The 18,857-nt window shown below is 44.0% G+C and overlaps 1 protein-coding gene across 1 annotated transcript; it reads left to right on the forward strand.

Annotated features, from left to right (window-relative positions):
- The first annotated feature begins 16,655 nt into the window (after positions 1–16,655).
- Positions 16,656–18,785, forward strand: LOC142767773 (uncharacterized). The gene is made up of 2 exons (XM_075870007.1): positions 16,656–16,920; positions 18,462–18,785. The coding sequence occupies exons 1-2, from the start codon at positions 16,765–16,767 to the stop codon at positions 18,783–18,785; spliced, it is 480 nt and encodes a 159-aa protein (XP_075726122.1). The 5' UTR covers positions 16,656–16,764.
- Positions 18,786–18,857: the final 72 nt, after the last annotated feature.

Below are 18,857 nucleotides of genomic sequence, written 5' to 3' on the forward strand. Positions count from 1 at the left end.
ACGTTGTGTTCTTGACCTACGACCACGGGTCCTCCTTCTTAACTTTTGGTGCCATGAGACCCGGCAACTTGTCCGTGATGGACAACAATGTCTTCGATTGAGCCAAGTTAGGTTCAACCAAGCAAATGTTAAGAAGGACCCGTGGTCGTGGTTCAAAAGCACAATGTTTACCCCATCAGGGCTAGCTCCGCATTTCTGCTTCGTTCTTCTCCTTCTTTACGTCTGTCGTGCCTCCCCCAAGTCTATACCCTACTTCTTCATTTTAAACATTGTGCCAAGGGAGGGAACCGCGTCACACAATTCATGCTGTCGCTTTCAACATGCAATACTTTATCCCGCTTGGTTCACCTTGTGGTGGTTAGTTGCCAAACGCACAGAACAAGCTGTGACAGGGTTACGTCATTCGGACAGGTGTTCTTGTACAGTCACCACGTCTGTAAAAACTATCCGACATGAAGCCTGCTGGTCCGACACGTGAATAACGCGCGCGCTTTCATCTTTGTCGTTTTCATCTCGTTACGGCGTTGCGGGTGCACTGCACACACGAGTGCTCCCGTAGACCATTTATTGAAGCATTATGGAGTCTTCTTCATGAGGCGCCTAGATTCCTGCATTGACGTTTCTTGCTGTGGCCCAAATACGATGCCTTGCTTTCCCGCTGCATCATAAGGATATGCTTAAGTGGTGTATTCGCGTGACGGTTCTACTGCGGCTCCTTTTCCAGGACCCTCCGCTTCACATTCAGAGGCAGAAGCAAGGTTTTCATTTGTGTTTCTAGGCCACCTTCTCCTTGGTTCGTCACGACATTGTGCCATTTCCAGAAGCTGAGCAGAACAAAGTTCTGATGCCCAGCTTCGGCAAACAATGACGAGGGCACCACAGGAAACACAGGACTCCTGGCTTCATCTCTCAGGAGATCAAACAAGCCATTGTTTCTGGTGGGCACACTTTAGGCGGGTTATTCATTTGCCTACTTCCTCAGTTGTTCACTGACAGCAACGCAGTTATATGTTTCAATATTATCATTCATGTCACAGTTTCCATCATTTTGACTTGCGGGGTTGGCTATTGCATGATACTGTTCTTTCGGTTCTTTCTCCCACTTCGAAATGTCTCCACAATTCTCCAGTGGCTGTTTCTCTCCAATAGAATTAGCAGCGTTACACCGTAGCTCTGGAGAATCTTGCACAAACGGCACTGTCGCTTGATCACTACCAACCGTGATGAGAAGTGTGGCAGTTTCACACTCTCACACGCCATCCCGTCCAATGCTGTATTTTCTTCATCTTCAATCCAACTGTTGTCATATTTTTCTTGACCTGCAGACAGAGTGATTTTATGGTCCGAATTTGAGCCTGCAGAACATCTGTTTTTTTCCGTTCCCTTTGCAAGTGCTGTCACAAGCAACAGTGTTTTAATTATGCTAGGTTGCACGCAGTTTCTGCTGGTAGCTCTGACAAAATCAAGAGGTGGAAAACACGTACCACGAAGGTGAAGAGACTGTCCACGCTCAGTCAGGAAATACTGCCCCTCAACGATCCATACAAGAACTTCTCACGGTAGCATACAGAGTCCTCAAGATTATGGTCAACTGCCTCGTTTTCGGTTACGTCGAGGATTTGCTTGTCCGACTGGTGGAAATCCGCTTCTCTAGTCATCAAAATGGTGACTTGCCTGTTCACCTCGCGTGCCTCTGGGTCGAAGCCTCGCAGTAGTACAGTCAGGCGCGTAATATTTCGTGAGACGCTGCCCATGACAGTCCCACGCACCTTCCGAAGACGCTCGGCTGAGGACATCGTCGTCCCGAAGTGACCTCTCCCGGGCTTCGGCACCAAATGTTAAGAACAAGGACCCGTGGTCGTAGAACTGAACACGGCTTTACTAAACAAAGGGTTAGTTTTCAATCCCCTTTCGTCCTAGGTCCTGCCACTAAGGCTACGCCCCAATAAGTCTATTTTCTACAGTGGCCCCGCCGGACTGAAGGAGCGACACGCGCGCACTTTCTTATGACCGGCACTTCGTGACTAGTTCCCACCCTTCACCTCCTGTAGTTTGTGAACTGTGGCCAAACCCTCGCTAAATCTTGCTAAAAACAAGGACTTACGCTCAGCGAGTTTAACGTGGCAACGCCTTCTGATCAGATAGTGCTTAAAGTGCGTCCTTCAGATACTAGTTGTGTTTAGTAAGCATCATACTCAAGGCAAACTTTATTGGGGATTAAGTCCCTTATACTCATGCCTGTAAGTCATTTATACATAAAAAATATTTTTATTCCTGAATAACGGGCGCAGGCTTCCTCCTCAACGAAAATGAGTACGTGCATACCGATCTTCTAGGCCAGCCGTGCAGGAGGCTTCCTAGTACTAAGACGCTCTACTACTACTACTACTACTACTACTACTACTACTACTACTACTACTACTACTACTACTACTACTACTACTACTGCATACATCACGGACGCACAGCCCACGGCTTAAGCAGCTTCGGCCCTGAAAAAAAAACGTTGTCAACCAATATGCGTACGGTACTTACTTGACGGCTTTGGCGTTGATTGCGTCGGAGAAATGCTTGTTCGCGTGTCAGCTCCTGACATTGTAGAGCTTGTCGTCAAGGAGGGTAGAGTCGAGCTTGTCATTGGCGTAGGAGTAGGACGTGATGCGGGAGGTGTCGGTGTCGTCAGGACCGGCAGGTCTGGGGAAACCTCAGTGGTGGATGTTGTGGACAAGGTTATCGATGGGGTGTGCGTTTGCACTGTCGTTAGAGGCTCGTCATTACCAGCTGTGTGTTGGAAAAGCCAACGCAATGATCAAAAGCACTGGCAAGTCTGTAGGCTTTTTTTAGCCATTGACTTCGAAGATAAAAATGAAACACAACTTCCAGCGGTGGAATGTTTACATTCAGTTTCAAAGATTGCCTAACTTGATGGGGGTAAAATGTGAGCACAAAATAAACGCTTGCTTATAGCCACACACAACTTCAGATGTGTGGAGAGATCCGACCACAGAGGAAGCATGGCAGTTCATCAACTTGGTGTGTAAAAAAATTGTCAAGCTCGTGCTTTCAGAAATGGAATCACAAGGCGTTGTTGCCGGCCATACACCTCGTGACGTCTGGCTGGCTTGCGCACCTACTAACGTAGGCATTTTCACTAACCTATGAGAAGGAAATGTCATGCATCGGTAAGTATGTGTCTGACTATAGACTTTGTTGCATGTCAAATAAGCAGCATGTTTTAAATCAGTAAACAGTGCACTAGTGTATTGTTAATGAAATTCATATCACGATACCAGCGTGCCAAAGCTCACATGTTTGGGGAATAGTGTCACTATAATTATTATTATCATGATCGTCATTATTATCTACGCTTGAAAAAGACAGCCTGATTGGCTAGTTGGCAGTGGATAATTCAGAACAGTAGCACGAAGAAGCTAACGGACGACGACAGATCAATAATGAACTCAGCGCCGTGTCCGCTGGGTTCCGTGTTTTTTCGTCATAGTGCTTTCTCCCGTTGTGATCTGTCTCTGCTTATGCGCTTGCTTGCGCCACTCTTTTGAACTTTGTAATGTTGCATTAGCACATGGTTAAAAAATTAGGGGACCTTCATGCTTCGCCTTTATGAGTTGAACACGAAAACAATGTCTTGTTCCTTGGGCGTACTTCAAACTGTCAGTGCAAGAAACGTTTTCGAGCTTTCTAAGCACTCTCTGCGTAGTCTTATAAGGGAAAATGCATAGTAGCGTGTGTGCCTTTTGATGAGGGTGACCGGCTTTCGAACACCTAGAATATATGATAATCACATCTTTTCATACTCGCTGGCAATGAGCGCTTGTAGCACACATTATTACTGCAATATTTAATGCTGTGTTAGCACGCGCACAGGTCGCGTGTATACGTAACGCATGAAAGATACTTTCACTGTGTTTCCAAGCCGACGCGTGGCCGTCTAGTGGGACATTCATTTGCGACGCAAACAACCACGCTTCGATCCCCACTTGTAGCGACGTAAAGACACCGATGGCGCAATTGCTGCGAAATGAGTTATAATCACAGAGAACGGAACATGAACATCAAAAATAAGCTTTTTGTTTATTACCGGTATAAAAAAGCCTGCCTTTTGGTCCTAAACATGCTTTCACAATGCACAGCCATAGCACACGATGAGGGAAGGAGATGCGCGAGATTTATTTTTGGTCAGCATTCATCCCTTCAGGAGACGGCGACGTTGTAGAGGTCACTCCTTTTGCCGAGGTGTGTGCTTTGCCATATTTATATACTTTAAGCAACGAAGCACTAACGTCATTCAAGAATTCAGCATGCAGTGTTCAGTGACGTCAGTTACCAATGCATATGGAAACCACTTTTTCTGCTAATGAATTGATTGAATATTTATACCATCATAACAAGTAATTTTAGGGATGAATATTCTAAGGCCGGAGGTGGCTGTAAGGATAGTGATTGGGGCTGATCTCCGCCTATCTGGCAGGAGTTTCGCTTGTGATGTAAAAAAAAAGTGAGTATACTACGAAATAACGAAACACAACAAGAATTACACGCCCAGTGCTGTTAAAAGCTTCTTAAGTTACAAATATCGCCACGTTGCGGCACTGGGTTGCCTTATAGTTTACGGTGCTTGGCTGGCATTCCAATACACTAAGGTTCAATCATAGCGGCAGAGGTCACATTTCGGTTTTGACGCCTTATAGGAGATCTGTGTGATGTGATATTCGACTGGAGGATAAAATACATCAGGTGCGAGAAATGAGTGCGAGCCGTTCATTACGGCTTCTATAGTGGCCACAGCCATTTTGAGATGATAAAAACCCTCACCGAAAAGCACCAATACTTGTACCCTGATTGGGCGCTTGATGGTAGCGCCAGCCCTCCACCCCCCATCTCCCAAAAAACATCCCGCACCACACAATTAGTTAACAAAGTACTGTGACATAATATTTGAGGTTCTTTCTAACTTCCTATTGCTGAATGTACATCAGGCTGTCTTATCCATAAACTTACATGCCATGGTCAATTCCAAGGTATTACACAAAAAAACATGGCAAACATTTCAAACAATAACATTGATTTAAGGACTGTTTAAACGGACAGCACTAGCTTTTTCAATGACAATTGACGCGCTTTCTACAGTACCGACTATCAAATACTACTGTTCGGAATGTATATTATTGAATGGTTGCTAGCAGCTCATATGTTTATTTAGGATAAATTTAGAGACCAAGGCAAGATAAACTGTCGTTAGCTATCTAAATGCTGCGCAAACGTTAGTTTTGTCTGCATCGTTAAAACAGCTACGCATATCGCCGTGTAAGGAGTCCTGAACTACACTTCACGTACGAGGACTTACACAAAAATAGAATGTAGAATACGATGACTCCCGACACAGTCACGGCGACCAGGCAGCAGACGGCCGCACAGAAAGGCCAAAGCACGTCACCGGCACCTCCAGCAACGCTGCAAAAGGTTTGCACCAAAATGCCTGAGATAATAACCCTGGTAAACATCAACCCATTATGCATTATAAGAATACACTACAGGGATGCAATGTCTTTCATATCAATGAGTATATTTGTAGTCGACGTGAGAGAGGTATGATAGGCAAAGTCGCGTCTCTCACCAAAGAACATATGCATATACGTGCAGTTGACTAGTGTGAACCATGGAGGAAGGTGAATAAATAAACACATTGACAGATGCACAAAATAGGCACATTTCATGGCTCAATGAAGCCCCTTACAACGTTCACCTGTGGGTGTTACTGGCTGCTATTTTGATCTCCGTTCCTGGTAGCCAACTGCACACACGTGCATTCATTTCCCATTGTCTTGTATTGTTCGCCAAAATAGTTAAGATGGGTGAATTGCTCATTCACTGAGGCACCACCTTTGGCTTTACCAAGGCCAGAATAATATCCAACATTACGTTGACAAAAGTTGCCCCACCACGGTGGTCTACAGTGGTGAAGGTACTCGGCTGCTGATCCGCAGGTTGCGGGATCAAATCTCGGCTGTGGCGGCTGCATTTTTGATGGAGGCGGAAACGTTGTAGGCCTGTGCACTCAGATTTGGGTGCACGTTAAAGAACCCCAGGTGGTAGAAATTTCCGGAGTCCTCCACTACGGCGTCTCTCATAATCCTATGATGGTTTTGGGACAATACACCCCACAAATCAATCAACGATGAGAAAAGTAATGAATAGTGCACAGAATTTTACTAAGATGTTTAACCCATGGACTCCGTCATGGTTTACCTGTTAGAGAAGAAATGTTTGGAATGGTAAGCATATGCAGGCAGTGTGTGCCAGAATGAATTGCTATGGGGAAGCATATTAAGAGATATATTTCCTGACATCTCGCTCTAAATCAGTCTTCGTTCTACAGGCAATGGCCTTTAGGATGTAGCACCACCCGTGCACACATGCACCATCCAAGAGACTTTTATTTAGCTGTTGTTTATTACCAATTTGTTATTTTCTTCTGAAGAGCAGTAGAGTGTATTGAACTGGTTGGCGTAAAGTTAAGACGGAACATTTTCAGAGCGCACTCGCCTTTAATTAAGACATTTTTTCTTACTTTGAAATGTTTACCAGGGTACGCCTCACAGAGTGTCAAATAGGCAATTAATTCGGAGTTCAGAGAGCCACAGGCGTTAATAGGGAGGACTAAAGGCTTTCGGAGATTGCTTTTTCTTTTTGCGTTATAGGTTAGGTGCATTTCTGCGTGACACGATAAAGAGCATCAGTAAATTCTGTCTTAGTTTTTCTAGATGTTCTTTTCATAGAGTCGGCAAAATTTAGACCTCAGTTCCGTAATGTACATTGCAGCAGAAATGCTTGATCTGCATTAGTAAGAGAAAAAGACATTTTTCGTCAGTCTGATCATAAAGCATAAATTGGCCACTACAGTTGATCTGACAACGATTTTTCGTTCGGTAACGCTCGTAAAGACAAATAACTTGAATGGTTTTATTCTGCCATGCTCCTATTTTTGTTCCATCAAATTCGCGTTTTACGCTGAATTTAGACATAGTGCGAGAAATCAGAGCTGAAAATACACAGCGTCTCAAGTTACTTCTTTGAATCCACACCCTGCGCTTTGGATATTTAGAACTATCAACCTTTTGCGGTCTCTTCAATTTTTACCGAGCGCTAGACGAGGTTCTTCGTCCGTGTCTTTGAACGCGCTGTAAGCTATTGTGAACTTTCCTCGAATGGCCCGGTTCAAAACCACGTTATTACTCATCAAAAACGTGCCACATTTCGTTGTCTCTTCTACGCGCATAAAATTGCATCTCATCAGTACACAATTCACATTCCTCGGCCCTTATATTCAGGACGACACATTCCGAGTCTTACAGAGCACTGTCTACGACGGGTACTCCTCCAGGTTCTTCGCCCGGTCCTGATGCCACTTCGGGAACAATAGTCGCGTCTGATCTGACACCCGCAGTGGAGGTCCATTCTTTCGGTTGAATCTCCGATCGGTCGATACCTCCGCTGCTTGTAGCGGTGCTCGCTTGGCTCGCGCTCAAACCGGAGCTGGAGTATGTGCCCTGCAGAAAAAAAAGTCGCATCATGTCATTCTATTGTTAAGTTGGGTAGTTCCTTGTTCTAGTTTGTGTTTTCATTAACGAAGGCAATGTGCCCAAAGATTGAAATAAACAATGGCGAACCAAAGCCTGTCATTTTTATTCTCTTGTATGCATCCTTGATTCATCGGTTTTATGGTCATTTTTTTTACGGCTCTGCTTTATTCAAGGTAATACACATCACCTAAAACCACTAAATCATAACTTCAGTAGATGTTAATAGACACCGTTTCGTATTTTGAGTCCATAAGACACCACTAACACTTCGCCATGGGAGATGACGTGCCCCAGGGTAATAATAGGGTGGTGCCTTATGGCGTGTCATCTTGTTTTCTTGGTTTGATGCAAATACTGAAGTGAGATTGTGTTTAACTAGCTGCCGGTGATTTACAACTTTGAAAAATTCAAGTGTGTCAGCTATCAGGCGTGGTCATTTATAGCTTCGTAGATTCATTTTTGTTCGCTTGAGACACCGTTATCACCAATCTTAATTATCAAAGCATGTCGAAGCTCGTAATAATGGTGCCACCATATTATAAAGGCAAGTGTAGTCTGCCATGATACAGCAGCTGTTCGCTTTGATGCAGTGTGTCTGCATGTGCTAACATGACCAACGGAACTTCGACTCCCCATAATGTGAAAAGACACACCCTCGAGATTCAGAGCGGTGAGGCACCCCAACCTTGAACTATGAGACACTCGTGCTAGACACATAGTCATGTGTGCTAACTATGTTGCGAAACTATTTTCCCAGTTGACCACTTCCTTGTATAAAAATGAGAACGAAGCGACTAAGTTTAAGGCCGGCTACAACTGGTGTTCTGGCTGTCTATAATGGCTCAGTGTGACATCCTGTGATCAGGCCAATATCTTATCGTTCGTTAAGTCAATACGTGCATTCTCCGGTAAAATTTAACCATTTCGGCAATGAAACGGCGCGCACATGCGATGCACGGCTTTATAAACAACATCCATATTGACACAAAAAGAAAAGCTCTCAGCATTGGCTGTTCGTTGTCTGTACAATATTATGATGCATGATTTATTTAACAACAGATTGTTTTAGAGAACGTTGTATGCCCATTTTGTATAGGAACACAACTTTCAAATAAGTGTACCTGCCTGTAGTAGTTATTAGAGAATAAACTGTACAACCAAGACCCAAAGTTTACGGAACATCGCCTGTATAACAAAAATGAATTTCTGCACTATTTATGAGTAATGGTTCTGATCTACCTGAGGACTGGAAAGAGTGAGATTCTAACTATTGATGCACATTTATTTGGAGGCTGTGTTGTGCGACAAAGTGAGGATACAGCTTGCTCTAGCATTTCGCTGTCTACAAACAATAGGTGTACACTGTGCACTGTGCTAGGTGAAAATTTAGGGCAGTTCTTACGCAACCGTCTCTCGCCACAAACGTTCGCTGGGTAATAGTGAATCCACGCCTGATGCCTTTGATGTCCATCGAAAGACAACTCACGAATTCGTAAAGAAACAGTACGCAAGAAAAAGCTTTGCAACTACGGCCCTGAGGCTGGCACTGAGCAGTTTTTCGCCACCGCATACCTGATAAAAAAGCAACAGTTTTCACGACAGCACATTTTGTGAATTCGTATGCTGGTTCAACGCTGAGGAAATCCGTGGAAAAGGTCGTTATCAGGTGGATTTCCTCTCTCTAGCTCTTGAATTATAGGCCTTGCATAATACAAATATTGTGAGCAAGGAAGGTGCATTTGGGCTTATATTCACAAGACTGTCTTACGCTGTAAATATTCGTAAGAAAAAATACAAGCAATTGTTAAGCTTCACATATCATTTACTGCAGCGATTGACAATGGCACAGCGACACTTGGGATATATAGATTCAAGTATTCGTCTACTGTTTACAAATTGCACCTCAGCATTCAGTACCCACTTGCTGAATTTCGATAAATTGCTTCATTTAAATATCCAGAAGCTGTTGAGAAGTACAATGCAGATCAATGAAACTTCGGGCATGGTTTTTGTTTTTCGGGTTCGCTACTTCATTCACAGTGAATGTACGTGCCATTTTTCGCAATACGTATAAAAGATTTTGTGTGCTTACGCCTTAACAGCCATTCACTGGTGATGTTTAGGTAATAATTATAAAAATTGTTCGCTATCAGCTTGCGTAATCTGGTGGGACAGCCTTGGAAGTTTTACATGAGGTGCCGACTCTTTCTCAAACATTCTTTCTGTAGATGTTCACAATCAGCGTATTTACAAGGAATTCCCCCTACGACAGATTCGCTCGAGCGAAGGAAACTACGGCAGTTCATCCCGGTGATGATGCTGGTAGCACGATTAGTCGTTAGAGAATGACTAAAGGTTAATGAGAGTAACCGTGCCTGTCAATTCATTTTAAAACTTCTTTACTAAAGCTTATTCACGGCCTCTCTATTCAGTTTCAAATTGGCTACATTGTAGCAATAGACTAAAATATTACTGAGTGTCATTGTGACCTAACATTTACCGGGAGCTCTCACGCTCTTTAATTAAACAGGTAATTGTTTGTAATCCATCATATAAATTCACTTACACGTGTGCTGCAATGCTAGTTAAATACACACACGTCTATCAAAGTCGACGACACACTTAGCGTGGGCGCGAACCTTAGAACGAACGGCTGTATCTAGTGTTCAAGATTTGATAAAGAATTTGTGTCTAAAAGTATTGGCTTAATATGGGAAGATAGGATGCTACGAAGTATCTTTTACTAAAATTGGAATACACAAAAATATATAATAATGTGCAAATCAAGGAAGTTAATATACTTACGGATGACCTGCTCGACGTATCTGGAACGATTTAAACGTTCGACTTAATACAGTGTAAACCCAGAATCACATCTTTGTTACGGTATACCTTATGTTCTGTAACGCAAGGTCAATTTATGAGGCATATCTCCTTTGCTGAAAACGCTTTCTCACGCTTTCAGACTCTCACTAGCCCTATGTACGCGTACGGGCCTGCGAGGCTTCCCGGGTCATCTGAGTATATTTAAACAACTGTCACAGTTATCAATTCTAATAATATAGCACAAAATCGGCGTTAGGAGTGAGGCGTTTTCTTTCATTGTACTGCGGCAAAAATTTTAATGGCAATATTTTTAGCGTGTGCAAAACAAATAGAGCTGTCAATTGATTTGATTGATTTGATTGATATGTGGGGTTTAACGTCCCAAAACCACCATATGATTATGAGAGACACCGTAGTGGAGGGCACCGGAAGTTTCGACCACATGGGGTTCTTTAACGTGCACCCAAATCTGAGCACACGGGTCTACAACATTTCCGCCTCCATCAGAAATGCAACCGCCGCCACGGGGATTCGAACCCGCGACCTGCGGGCGAGCAGCCGAGTAGCTTAGCCACTAGACCACCGCGGTGGGGCGCAAATAGAGCTGTCAAGTTATGCAAATTTTATACAATTGATAATTTCCCACAGATAGAAAATATTATGTAGTACACAAGGTCTACCGCGGACTGGTCAATAAACACTTAGTTACTATTGTGTGTCCTGATAAATAATCAGAAAGGGTATACATTGCCAAAAGCACCAATAGAGCCGTTTTTATTTGCATATGACTACCACGCCGTTGTTGACTTAATTCCTATATTTTAAAATACATCAGCTAATAGCCCATTTCGACAGCATTGAAATGTATGGCTAAAATATTTCATAGAATAATGCATGCAATTCTGACTACTGTGATTATTCTACCTTTCATACTTTAACAATATGGTTTCCAAGGTTTGTACATTTTGTGATGTGGTGTTCAATGTTACCTTAGTTGTTTAACGACATACTCAGAGCCACTTCAAGTAGGGCAGCAGTATTGCAAAACAAGCTACGGCATTGCACAATATTTATCAAATAGTTTTATTACGTATCTTCTGCAGTAGCAGCTAGTATGTTTTTTCAGCTGTTAGGTGTTTTCCCGTTCTTTGAATTAATATTTGTGTCTCTTCCATTACACTGAAATGAGACGGAATGAACATTCATAAAACAACTACTCCTATTTTAATATTGACGCTGAAGGTCTTTAACTGGTGCTTCTTTAATCAACCCGGCCGACTGCTGCTGCTAGAAAATGTATATTCAAACTGAAGTAGAATGGCAGACTGCGCAATTTACTTAGAATGCATGGCATTTTTACAACAACGCAAAGGACAAGACGGAGAAAAACAGCCACTACTGACGCTGTTTGTATATGAGTTCATTCAGTGAGAAGTCATAGTCAGACTGCTAATCCCAAAAATGTACTTAACCAAGAACCATGTCTAATACATGGATGAGCGCGAAATGTAAAACATAACCGTCGTTAAGCAGGTCCATTTTGTTTACTAAAGAATCCTACAGAAGGCTGCCTAACGCATTCGCTCCTTACTTCAAAAGTGAAAGAAGCCTGCTCTGCATCTGTAGTGAACCTGTTTTAATGCACAAGCTAAAGCGCCATGTAGGGACACTGAGCAACAACACTGAAAGTTGTATAACGTCCCGTCAGTTTACTTCTTTTCTTCTGTAACTAATTGAGCTAAAGATTCGTATCCCGATTTAAAAGCTGAACTCTTCCTTTCAATAGACACTAAGAAAGACCGGCGTCGTTCATGTATTTTTGTTTGTTACTTCTATCCTTTTTTTTACGCTGCCCCTAAAGAAGCACGCATATTCACGCGGGCTGCTCTAATTTCTCTTGTTAATTCTAACTTCGATATTTGCGAAAGCGGAAGCATCGTAGAGCACATTTTTTTCCTTGGCTAAGCTTACCAGTCGTTTCCATGATGGGGCTGTTTTCTTTCACAGCTCCAATCACCAAATCTGCAATCAATACAAAAAAAAAATGAACGGTGTGAAACTCATTTTTCGTTCTAATACTAGGCATCTTCAATTTAACTGAGTTTTTTAGAGGCCTCCCGAATGCTTACCGCAAGTTTTGGTGCCTTGGGAGGTATTTTGGGCATAGAGGACAGAAATCCTATCACTATAAAGAATGGATTTATTACTTTGATTCCTTGTCTTAACCATGACTAGGATCACTTTCACCTGCTGAACAACACACACTTCAATCGAGTTATGCTATCCTCAATAAAGGGCTGTCGCATTGGCATTCGTATTACTAAACAGAAGCTTAGAAGCAGACTTGAGTATAAATGACAGTGCAGGTAGAAGGGCAGCCTTCATCTATTTGGCATGCTCCGCCGCTTTTTCGTTGCTTAGTTTTAGAACCTCCATATGAGCGATGCGATGTCGTTTCATAGTTTTTTTATGTACCCGGCAGTCCAGTTAAAGGGAGATAAAGCTAAACGCGTTCAACAAAGAGAGCCTTCCAAGTTTGTATCCGTCTTTATTGCGGTCCTTTCCCGAAGTCCTGGCAATTGTATTTCACGTGCGCCAAGCAACAACAGTACATGATGTCTTTTGTACTATAAGCAAAATAGCTCGTTCATACTTATCAGTTGTGTTCAAGGCCTTAGTCGAAGCCCTTTCCTAACATTGGTGAAGGTATTAAGAGGTCTTGCGTGAGGTACCGTCGTTGTGCCCCGCCGCGGTGGTCTAATGGCTAAGGTACTCGGCTGCTGACCCGCAGGTCACGGGTTCAAATCCCAGCAGTGGCGGCTGCATTTCCGATGAAGGCGGAAATATTGTAGGCCCGTGTACTCAGACTTGGGTGCACGTTAAAGAACCCCAGGTGGTCGAAATTTCCGGTGCCCTCCACTACGGCGTCTCTCATAATCATATGGTGGTTTTGGGACGTAAAACCCCACAAATATAATCAGGTACCGTCGTTGTGTTTAGAGTTTGCTGGGGCAAGTGCAATTGCTGCTGCTGCAAATCAATTACTCACCGTTTCGAAATGCAGGACGCGATCAGGTCACTTCCGAAGCGGCTGCGCTCTTCTTCTTCTTCTTCTGTTAAATCATAGCACGTGGAGAACTGATCACGCGCGATCACTGTTTCAGGCACAATTTTAACGCAAGCGTTATTCCCTTGCATAACGAAATGTCTTGTTGAAAGATTACTTTAGTTGCCATACATAATTTTGTTGCCGAATGACCTCCCTCAACGTTTATTTTATTAGAGTTAGTTTACTGAGTACCCACTGTGCCTCTTCTGTATTCAAAACGAACGTACCGCTGTGGTAGTCTTGTGGCTAAAATACTTGGCTGCTGACCCACAGGCCGTGGGATCGAATCCCGGCTGCGGCGGCTGCATTTCCGATGGAGGCTAAAATGCTGTAGGCCCGTGGGCTCACATTTGAGTGCACGTTAAAGAACCCCAGGTGGTCAAAATTTCTAGAGCCCTCCACTACGGCGTCTTTCATAATCATATGGTGGTTTCGAGACGCTAAACCTCACATATAATGAAACTTCTGCAATACTTTGTCATACGCAAAATTATCAGTATTTATTAGAAATCTTTTGAGTGATTCTTTTATATCCCCCTCCTCAGCTAGTCGCGCTTCAATCGTAGGACGGACTGATGCCTGTAGCAATAGGTTATTTGCCATTTTTTTATTCCAAGCTTAATTCCGAGACTTCTACCAAATATCTACATAGCCGAGCAGTACGCGCCGGCGCATTCACGCGATTGTCAACAATGCTAGTCAAAATGAAAACAGCCAGAGATACGCCTACCATAACCATGTTTTTAAGATCAGTATTGTTTTACTGCGCAGCACAAGAGAACCTAACTGGCACAACCTCCGCCTTTATTTTTAACGTGATGAGCCTCCATTTCCTCTATTGCCAGCGCATTTCCACTTCTCCCCAGAAATCAAATGCTAGTCAGCAGTCACTCAAATGCACTGCTCGTGCGAAGCGTAGGTACATAAAAAACCAAATTACGTTTAAGTGGCTTCATGCTCAATCACTGACGCAACTGCCAATCTGTTCGACATAAACCTTCCCATATCGTCGTCATCATCATGCTCATCAACACCGTCAGCCTAATTGATTGATTGTTATATGGGGTTTAACGTCCCAATACCACTGATGATGAGAGACACCGTAGTGGAGGACTCCAGAAATTTCGACCACGTGGGTTTTTATAACGTGCACACAAATCTGATCACACGGGCATACAGCATTTCCACCTCCATTGAAAATGCAGCCACCGCAGCCCGGATTCAATCCCGCAACCTGCCTGTCAGCAGCCGAGTACGTTAGCCGCTAGATCACCGTGGCGGGGCAACACCGTCAGCCTAACTAGGCCCATTGCAGCGCAAAGACATCTCCCATGTTTGGTCAATCACACCATTATAAATGCAGTTCTCAACAAATCTTAATCTCTGCGAAAGTAGTGCGCTGAAACCGCTTATAGAATAAAAGGTCAACAACGAGTCAAGCGCTGCACGCCCACTTTCAGAGCTTCAGTTTTTTTTTACTTTGTTTGAATCATTACAAAGAGTTTCCGCTCTGTCGAAACTCCTGACTAGCCGGGCAGCGCATTGGTTTAGAACTTTTGTTGAACTCCACCGTCAATGCCTTGCTTTCTGGAGGCGTTTTTGCCGCGATTTTTCGTCGTACTTTTATTTTCGGTTACTTATGTTACTGATATAAAGTGATTCGTTTACGACGCAGTTGCTCTGTGGGATGGGGTTTTCGTTCCAACTTATCCCAGATTATTGCAGTCTGCGGCAAATGGTTAATGAGAGATGAATATGATGAAAGACGAACAGCCATGAAGGATTTTTTATATAATCTACCCGTTCTGATTGGCGTAGGCTGATAAAACATCGAAGCTGCTGGCTAAATGAATTGGAACGACGTGGGAATGAAGTTGGTGAATCAAATGGGCGAATGATGTGACTTGAGTTGCGAGAGCAGTAGTGGCGCTGTGGTGACTTGTGGGAGTAGTGAGAGTCGTGAAAGGAGCGGTACATCCGCATAATAGGATCTGCAAACTTCTCGTGGGGTGATCCCAAGACAGTGGGCGGTCTACGATGGCTCCCGAAAATGAAAGCCTCGACTAGGCACAGCTTCACCGTTAAAATCACAGCTACAGGAATATTCCGCGAAATTCCCCTCTCATACTAATATTAATAATAATCCGTTATGTTTTACGGCCCAAACCCACGATATGATGATGAGTGACACAGTATAGTGAAGGGCTCCGGAAATTTCCACCATCTTGTGTTGTTCAACGTGCACTAATATCGCTCAGAGAATACGGGCCTGAACTGTTTCACCTCCAGTGAAACGAAACTACCGTGGCCGGGATTCCACACTTTGCTGACCATTTTACCATTTCCTCCATTTGTTCATTTTTTGGATCATATCATATTTTTATTTAGTTGGTTCATCGATCGGTCAAACTTGATAACATTTCCTGACACAAGTGACTATACCGCGCAGTGGGCCTATCCTGCGCAGGAACGAGCATTGACTTATGCTCACAGCTGTTACACTCGATTCCTGTTCGAGCTTTCCAGCAATTTTATGAGAAAGCAAACCATAAGAGTGCAATGATGGCTCGTGGCATTCAGTGCAGAGTCATTGTGTGCGATTAGTCTTTGAACATGTTCTCTAGCCACGAGAGATGCGTTCTACAGGTAGGTAGCGCAATGGATTGGAACATATCAGTCTTAGCTGTTAGCTTTTCAGAAAAATGTCATTGTAACAGCGACATTCAAATAGCAAAAAAATGTAATATGAGGATGCTTGCCTAAGCGCTTGATACCATCGTCATTAAAGTACCAAATAAATAGCTAAGTACTGCGATATAAAAATAAGCGGCAGCATAGGAAACCGTGTTTGCCGATTTAGTTAAGACAATATTATACTAGCTTTTGCTTGCTTCGTTAAGGGTGAATAGTGACCTTTTGATTTCACGTTCATTTCGAGGGGTCAGTTCCACCTTTTCCATTATATCACTCGTGAACTCATGCCTTAACCACACATGTTTTTTGTTCTCGATGTATTTGACTGCACAAGTATTGGATTGATTGTGTTAGACGACTTTCCAACAGCGCGTTTCCACATTTACCTAGCAAACCATCATCATCAACAGAGCACGAGCGTGCGAATGATGCTCTCCACCCGCAGGGCACGCAAGAAAGAGAACGTAGAAGAAGCAGCAATCTGGTCAGCCTCTTCGTCGAGCCAACAGGTAAAAAAGAGTCGTGTTGTCCCAAATGGAGCAACCACTGCATGAAAACCGCGAACACCTCCGTGGCCCTCTGCCGCATGAGATGCAATGGGCAGCCGCTCGGTCCTTGCCGGCAGACCCTGTCCACTTCTGGGCGCCATCGGCCGCACGACAAGACCATGCTGACCACTCCTGGAACGATGTAAGTGCAGCGTATCATGCGTTTCACACTCTTAAAATATAATTACATGTTGGCAAGGTGCTTGCTGCGGCTGGTCGGTACTTCATGCTATAACTATAAGATCATGCTTCACAGGGTGAGTAAGAGGACATAGGAGGCAATGGGGCACCGCAATCTTTTCTGATCTCGATTACTCCCCCTTGTGATGACATTATTGCGTTGTATGTTTTATGGACTCGATTCAGACGCTTTTTCGCCGTCGCCGTGATGTTCCACTTAAAATCAAAATCTTTTATCGGCAGCCCACACGTGGTATGTTCTGTGAATGAATGAAAGTTTGCGGGCACTGGTAACGGGCGCAAATGAAGTGGTGACGAAAAGCCCTGCAATTCTCCCTAAGGCGAACAAGCGATGAAACTTGCTGTGAGTCTCTTGAGCAGCTGCTGCAAAAGTTTATTAAAATGACATTACTATCTATTTTTCGCCTACATCGTAGTAATTCATAATTTAAACTTCTCGAGTAACGCCAAACAATAAAATTGTGCACTGTGCTCAAAGCACGCACTATGGGCAGGGTGTCGCTTTCGCGTTCAACTTCTTAAGGCGGAGCTAAATGAAAGACCGCTGTGTTGAACCACTGCTCCTAACACAACAGAAGTCAAGCAACGCAAAAAAGCAAGGCTAAACTTTACGCCACTTCAGGCCACACTTTAGAATTTTGACGTTTACAAGGCGGCAAACTGAGATCGTTTTACACTATTACTTTAGTGAAGTACCTAGGAGCCTGAGAACATCGCTAGTAATGACCTTGTTGATAATACTATTAGAGATATGCGGGGTTTACCGCGTCTAAACTACCATATACGTATGAAAGACATCGTAGTAGAGGGCTCCTAAAACTTTGACCATCTAATGTTTTTTAACATGGGCTGACCTCGCACAGTACGTGCACCGCTATCATTTCACCTCCACCGAAATGCGACCGCCATGACCGAGATGGGCCCCGGGACCTTCAAGTCAGCAGCCGAACATGCCAACCACTGATTCATCAAGGCGAAAATTATGTTGGTAAACTAGCAGTTATCTGTGGGGCTTGTTCTTTAACTCTCAAAGTAATGCATTGATCTTCCTGCACCCAACGTGAATTTACACTGCCTTCATGATCAGAAGCACTGGAAGCATTGGTGACGCCACCGATTCTGCCAAAATTAGATGCCATGCGAACGACGCATAACAACGTCATCAAGCCGTAAACGGTAATCACGTCTATTTTGGCATTATACACAATGCATTAACGTGCTACCCTGAAGGTCGTGAGTTCGATTCTGGCCGTGGTGGTCGCATCTCTTTGGAAGCGAAATGCTAAAGACCCGTGTACTGTGTGATATTAGTGAGAGTTGAAAAACACCAGATGGTCGAATTCCTGAAGCCCTCCACTGTATAATCATGGCGTGCTCTTGGGAAAGAAAGCCAAAGATATTATGATTATTACATTATCTGTGCCATTCGTGTCATGGGGTGCCTAATCATACTTTTTCATTAACTGGTGACTGCTGTCCCAGGAGAACGGAGAATCCATGGGCCACAGCAGCCTGTCAACTGGCCAGAGCACCTGGACGAGGAACGCGACCCGCATGCTGGTCTTCTCTGTATTGCTGATCGCAGTGCTGGTCGCGTCGCTGCTGCTCGCGCGCACCAGTGCCTGGATGGCCAAACAGAACGAGCCGAATGGTCATCCGGACAACCACCAGCTCCTGTCACCCATGGCTGCTGGAGTGGCCTCCCGCAGAAGCAGTGGCGTCGGATCCTGGACGCGTGCGAATGCGTCTGCGCGTGTAGCAGTGGGCCCGAACAGCGATACTCGAAAGATATTCAAGCCACGGTGAGCAGAGAAAGCGTTCAGTTGGTGAAGTGCTTTTTGTTTTCGTTTTTGACAGTGGGACTCAAACATATTCTTT

This window comes from Rhipicephalus microplus, chromosome 7 (genome assembly GCF_043290135.1).
Source record: "Rhipicephalus microplus isolate Deutch F79 chromosome 7, USDA_Rmic, whole genome shotgun sequence".
NCBI lineage: Eukaryota > Metazoa > Arthropoda > Arachnida > Ixodida > Ixodidae > Rhipicephalus > Rhipicephalus microplus.